The 6,822-nt window shown below is 37.4% G+C and overlaps 1 protein-coding gene across 1 annotated transcript in view; it reads right to left on the bottom strand.

The window, feature by feature from the left end:
* LOC117121211 (thyroid adenoma-associated protein homolog) overlaps positions 1-6,822 on the bottom strand; it is a 21,178-nt gene that overhangs the window by 1,835 nt on the left and 12,521 nt on the right. The window contains exons 16-25 of the mRNA XM_033266336.1: positions 6,422-6,567; positions 6,105-6,269; positions 5,299-5,817; positions 4,751-4,906; positions 3,412-3,516; positions 2,645-2,759; positions 2,078-2,223; positions 1,455-1,753; positions 647-798; positions 8-186 (exon numbers count right to left, since the gene is read on the bottom strand). Of these exons, the coding sequence (XP_033122227.1) occupies positions 8-186; positions 647-798; positions 1,455-1,753; positions 2,078-2,223; positions 2,645-2,759; positions 3,412-3,516; positions 4,751-4,906; positions 5,299-5,817; positions 6,105-6,269; positions 6,422-6,567 (1,982 nt within the window). The remainder of the gene's footprint in view (positions 1-7; positions 187-646; positions 799-1,454; positions 1,754-2,077; positions 2,224-2,644; positions 2,760-3,411; positions 3,517-4,750; positions 4,907-5,298; positions 5,818-6,104; positions 6,270-6,421; positions 6,568-6,822) is intronic.

The raw sequence follows: 6,822 nt of genomic DNA, 5'->3' as shown, positions 1-6,822 counted from the left end.
CCCATACTTGTTGTTGACTCAAAAGTGTCTGGCTTTTTTCGTGCTGTTGCGATATCTTGCCTAACGTCAGCGACACCTCTTTCATGCTACGCCAGCAACAGACCAATAGTGCTTGCGGAGTCACATTTAACACATTTGACCCAAAGGTCGGTTCAACTGCTGCAACATCATCAATCTGTGGAACATCTGAAGAGAAGCCAAGGCAATCTTGAAATGAATATTTGTACAGTATTAAACTTTTTTTAGTCAATAAAAAAAAGGCTGGTAGAAATTTATGGTGTTCCTGATATAACTAAGCATTAAAAAATATATATATGATTAACTACTAAAAAGACATTGCCAAATTATGTAAAAAGTTAAGCTATATTCAACTTCTATCATTATAATGTATACTATTTCATCATCTGTTATGTATCTTTTTATATATACTTACTTACAAAATATAGAATGAATGATTGAATTATTGTTCTTACTTTTTGCATCTGTAACCACGAGTAGCATATCTAGGCGTCTTAAAATGGGGGTGAGGGGAGCAGAGGAGAAGCTCGATGAGTAAGAGAATTCATTATTTATTTATTTATCTTATTTATTTTTTTCTTTCAGGAATTCTATTTTGCATACATGTGGAAGCTAAAATATCTCAAACCTGAACCATCTCGCTCCTGATTGGCTGGATGATATCCCTCTGGTGATGAATTGCACACTACAGGAGAAACAACCTCAGCCACTTGGTAACACATCAACAACAATTTATCAATAAGCTGCTTGTACTTGGCAGTCACTGATACAGTAAGCTCACTACAAAAAAGAGAAATTCTATCTGAAGCAAAAGAGAAATACTTATAGAAGGCAGTGTATTGTAATCTCAATAACTGACATACAATGGACTTGAAATGAAATTTAGCATCTATCCAATATCAGACCATTCAATAGGCAGGGCCAGGAATAATAATAATAGTAATGTGAAGCGCTTAGAGGCCTAAAGGCATGAAGCGCTATATAAGAACGACATATTATTATTATTATAATCACATGTTCCACACACAAAGCTTATGACTGTACGATTTTAATTTCATATTTATTGTCGTTGCTCATAGAATATAGAAACTTGTTTTTATGGCTTTCACTTTGTGGAACCTTTGTACAGCAGTAGTCCAAAGCCCATGGCTAAATCTTCTTCGGGGCCCTACTAGCATGAAAGAAAAAGCCCAGATCTCTTTGGTGTGATCAATGTTTTAAGGAAGTATTTTGATGTTTATCTACACATTAGTGCCCCTTAAAAAGGTCCAGCTTGGCCAAGGTATGGGCAAAAAAGCCTAAAAAAAATCACTGGCCCTTTAAGGTCTAGGGCCCAGGTCTTAGCCAGTGATACCTCATAGTTATTATGCCACTCCCTAGAAACAATATCCAAGGGGTGTGGCTTAGTAGATTGGTCCATTTTAAGTGTTACTTACTGAAAATTCACGTCTTCTATTAGCTCTCGTACACAATGAAGAACACCGTACATCGGTCTTGTCCCTGCCGCTTCTATCAACCTTCTGTTCGCAACCTCCACTTGCTCTGATAAGGAATTAAGCATATCTCCCACAATGCCTTGTAAATTGTCATGGTAACTGGAGCTATGCTTAATAGCAGGTTCAAGCTGTCTGCTGAGGAACCGTAGCATGAACGAAGCAGTCTCGCAATTGTGCGGACGTGTGCTGCATCCAAGCTCAATAGCAACTTTATATAAGGTATTCAGCCGTCCAAGGTCCTGAGGAACGATTATGAATTCCAATTAAAAATTTTAATTTAAAACACCACAAAAAAACTATCAATTAATTATCATGATCTGGAAACAGTCTAATTTTTTTGTATTTTATTTAAATGAGTAATTTTAATAATCACACAAACACCAACAATAATACGCTCTATCATTTTGTCATGGTGCTAAGTCTGTAAGTTTGAGATATCAAACTTATTATCACATCCAACAACCACACTAAGAAGAACAATATACAATAGCTTCTCCAGATATTTGCTCATTAGTAAAGACTACTTCTTCATTTGTTTTTACCAGTAAACATACATTAATTACCTGCATTCCAAGCTGTTTTTGAGTAAGTGGAACCAAGAGGTTAAAGGCCATGACCTTATTACTTTCATAAGGGTCAGTAAAACATCTTAGAAGAAGCTTAACATTTTTGGGACTGAATATAATACTGTCACCATACCAACTACATCCTGAAGAGAAATGCAAGAGAAGTTAATTAAAACAAAATCAGGCATTCTCAAGAAGGAATAATGATGACAAGGATATAGGGTTGTAAGAATGAAATATATAATGGCTAATGTTTTACAAAAATGTGTCCTGCGTATCAAAATATAATCAGGCTAATGAGAGGGTAGGTATGTGGGTCTATTTGTCTGTTGATAAGTTTTGTCTAACTTGTGTCTGAATCTGTCTGTGTCTCCTCCAACTAATACACTCAAAATAAAAACACCTCCAATTAAATACCACCTCTAAATGTCTTTTATCTTTATTATTCCAATTAGAGACAAAAGCTGCTAAGACCATGGAAACCCCGTCACAAATGCGGTCTTCAATTGGAAGGATCTTGCACATGATAAAGATCTATAAATAAAGAGAAAAACATATACCTACCAGACTGAAATTTGCTCAAAATTGACAGAGCAGAGAGTGATGAAACCCTGGTTGAGTAACAGGAACCAGACTGTAATCCTGAAAACAGCAGCTCAACAAACCAATCCAGAAAGCCCTGCAATACAAAGCATTAACATTGATTTTGAAATTGCTCAAGCAAGTTTACACTCTCTAACAAAAAGCAGTAGATGGGGGTACAGGTCCATAACAGAACTCCTGGTGAAAGGGGTTTCTGAGAGCCAGATGGCTTGTGGCAAGTAGGTGCTTTAATGGGGTTCAAAAGAAGAACTTTTGTAGAGTTAAAGGGCAAAGCCACCTCGATTTGAAACATTCCAGCATGTAAATGGTAAATTTTGTCATCTTTTGATGATATTTGAATGCAAAACGAGAGGTGTTATGATCTATCAGAGAAGGGGGGGGGGGGATTGGGGGAGGTTTCTAAAAAAGTAGGGGTTCAGCCAAATGAAAACAATGAAAGATGGAGAACTGTTCACATTTTTAAATAGGCACTCGGTTACTCAGAATAAAATTAATAAATCAAATCTATGAAACCAATCTAGACTAGACTATCAAATTTTATTTGACAAAAGAATGTGACATGCCTAAATATGGTCATGATGACATCACACCATGACCATATATGGGCACCTCATGACTATGTATGGGCATACAACAATATCTGTCAAACAAAATTTGAGAATCTGGACAGAGCATAAGGACAACACAAGAATAAAGACATTGACATTTTATTTTGCTAATGCATTCACCTTATATGCATGTATCCTGTTGGCTGCCTCTGATTGGCTGGGGCAGTTTGTTGTCTTAGAGTTCTTGTAATGGAGTCTGCCACTGTCTTGTAGCCTTATTAGAAGCTGAAAAAAAAAATGTCAGATAGAGCCCCAAAATTTAAATAAAACGACTTGCACAAGGACACAGGTCAGACACAAGAGACCCGTCTCTGACATGACCCACCAATCTTTCAATTGGAAGCCCAATGCCCTAGCTTCAGCCCTCATAGCGTTGCCACTGTGCAAGTCTAAAGCTTTGTCTACACTATCAAATTTCATCAAAAAAGTGTCAAGTAAAATGTGATGGAACATAAGAGTTGAACACGTTCAACTTTTTTTGATACAATTTGATAATATGTGATTAGACGTCATCACACCCATATATGGGCACATCACATTTTTTTTTACACATAAAATTTGATAGTGTAGACAAAGCTCCAAGCCCTGTACAGACTATCTGTGGTGAGTCGAATGGCCGAGCGGTTAGCAGGGGCGCCGCAAGCTATAGCCATAATATCGGCGCTGGTTCGTACGGCACGCTCACCTATGGTTCTGGTGGTAGAACAAGTCTTCTCGGATAAGGACTATAAACCGTAGGCCCAGTGTATACAATGGCTCGTGTGCACTATAAAGAACCCAGTACATCCTTCGAGACGAGTAGGAGTGCTGTCTCTTATACACATCTAGATGTGTATAAGAGACAGGTTACCGGGTAGCACAGACATGAAGGGACCCTTAGGGGCGAAGAAAGTCATTGATTGAGTTCCTAGTCCACACATCACCAGCGCATTGAGACTTCGGTATAATGCGCTATACCAAATCCCACTACATTACATTACATTATCACATCTTACTTGACAAACATGTGACATACCTAAATATGGTCATGATGACATCACATCATGACCATATATAGGCACGTCATGTCTATATATGGGCATACAACAGTTTTTTGTCAAAGAAAACTTAATAATCTGGACAGAGCATAACACAGTCCCACATTTTTTCTCAAAGTAAAATTATTCCCTCAGTCACAGGAGAAAAAACAAAAGCATCATAACTCATTACATCAAGAAAATTCACTCAAGGTGATGTTGGAAAGTTCAGGACTGTAGGACAGATACTTAAATGAATGGATTTATACACAAAATTTTTTTCATGGCACTTCCCTTGAAATTAATTGAATAGTCCATTGCAGTGGGCCATATTTTAAGCAATTTTCACCATGGTAAGCATTCACAAGACAGACTGCCAAGTTAAATGTTATTTATCAATACTACAAACATAAATTCAACAGTAATGTTTATCCTGGTATTACCTTTTTTATTAACATCATCAACTGCTGCCTAAAGGATGGTAAGTCGCTGCTCAGGTTGTACGGTAGAAAGAATTTAATCAGATCAAAATCGCAATCAGTCAAGACTTCTGCAGTTTTCTTTGTATCGCAAATCAAAGCAAACGTATCTAGACGAACCTAAACAAATTATATTATTTTCATTTCTTGTTAAATAAATGTAAAGATGATGCAGACAGGCTGCTATCAGAATATAATGTATGCTATTAAAATTGTATTACACTATTGAAGTGGAGATGTAGTTTGGTGGTAAAGATGCTTGCCTTCCAACCCCAGGGTCTTGGGTTCAAATCCTGTGACAGCCCAGGATTTTTTCTCACAACTTAAAAAAATCTCACTCCCTGAGCCTCATCATGAGTCTTGGCTGATGATCACATTATTTCATTTATTTAAGAGGGGAGCAAAATATCAGTCAACTTTCTAAGATATGTTGGAAGGATCACCCTCTAAAAAAATGGTCTTGAAAATTGTTAATTTTGAATGTGGATAAACATTATGGAATAACAAATAACCTGATTGTTCTTGTGACACAAAGCTTGTTTGATCGTTGTTCTTCCAACAAGTCCATGCCACATCTCGTCACCTTGTTCATCATCTTCAAACTCAGTAATGGTAATGTTTGAGGCCCTAGCTGTCTTTAAACACGTCATGAGCATGCAGAGCCGCATACCCTTATAATCCAGGGACTTTGAGGCCTGAGCATCCAGGGGCCAGCTTCCCTGTATATCCAGGGGCTTTGAGGATTGAGCATTTATGTGTTTTGAGCCCTGAGTATCAAGAGGTCTCATGCCCTGAACATTTTCGGGTCTCTTTTTCTCAGCATTCAGAAGATCGGTCTCTCTTACATCCAGGGGCATCATGCCTTGGGTATCCAGAGGTGATATGATTTGGGGAACCATAGACTTTGATAACTTAACATCCGGGGACTTTATGCCCTGGACATCCAGGTGTTCCCACTTACTACTCTGCAGTGTTTCAATAATGTACTGGACACTTGAAGGATTACATTTCATAAGTTTTGGAAGTGTCACCTGAAAATAAAATAAAATCAATAAAGGTCTGTTTCTGTTTCATAAACTTAGAAAGAATCATACCTCACCAATTGGGAATTTATCATCCATAAGTTCATTTACTAGTGATTGCAGGCCATGATTATTTAGAGTGCACAACCTTTGGCCAGCCTGAAGGAAGTTAAACATCTCTACAATTTATACCAATTTATAAATTATTATATAATTTTAAAGAAAATATTTAAGGTTGAAAACTACAGGTCCCTTAAACAATTTCTGTCTATGGAAGGCAGAATAAATGAACTCACCTGCATGATGTATGATTTATGTTGAATTGGTGGACAGGTGTGCAGTGCATGCAGGAGGCTGTCAATCCAGGTGAAATGCCAATCATCACTGCTGCTGTCAATCATTTGTTTTAAGTGGTCCTTAGCCATCACATCAACAAGATTGCCCCTGTCTCTTATACACATCTAGATGTGTATAAGAGACAGGTCCATTGTAGTGGGCCATATTTTAAGCAATTCTCACCATGGTAAGCATTCACAAAACAGACCGTCAAGTTAAATGTTATTTATCAATACTACAAACATAAATTCAACAGTAATGTTCATCCTGGTATTACCTTTTTTATTAACATCATCAACTGCTGCCTAAAGGATGGTAAGTGGCTGCTCAGGTTGTACGGTAGAAAGAATTTAATCAGATCAAAATCGCAATCAGTCAAGACTTCTGCAGTTTTCTTTGTATCGCAAATCAAAGCAAACGTATCTAGACGAACCTAAACAAATTATATTATTTTCATTTCTTGTTAAATAAATGTTAAGATGATGCAGACAGGCTGCTATCAGAATATAATGTATGCTATTAAAATTGTATTACACTATTGAAGTGGAGATGTAGTTTGGTGGTAAAGATGCTTGCCTTCCAACCCCAGGGTCTTGGGTTCAAATCCTGTGACAGCCCAGGATTTTTTCTCACAACTTAAAAAAATCTCACTCCCTGAGCCTCATCATGAGTCTTGGC

This window comes from Anneissia japonica, unplaced genomic scaffold, assembly GCF_011630105.1.
Source record: "Anneissia japonica isolate Jap-2015-1 unplaced genomic scaffold, ASM1163010v1 scaffold106_len93372_cov127, whole genome shotgun sequence".
NCBI classification, from domain to species: Eukaryota; Metazoa; Echinodermata; class Crinoidea; order Comatulida; family Comatulidae; genus Anneissia; species Anneissia japonica.
The sequence above is the reverse complement of the archived record's forward strand: the minus strand, read 5'-3'. Positions and strand labels throughout refer to the sequence as shown.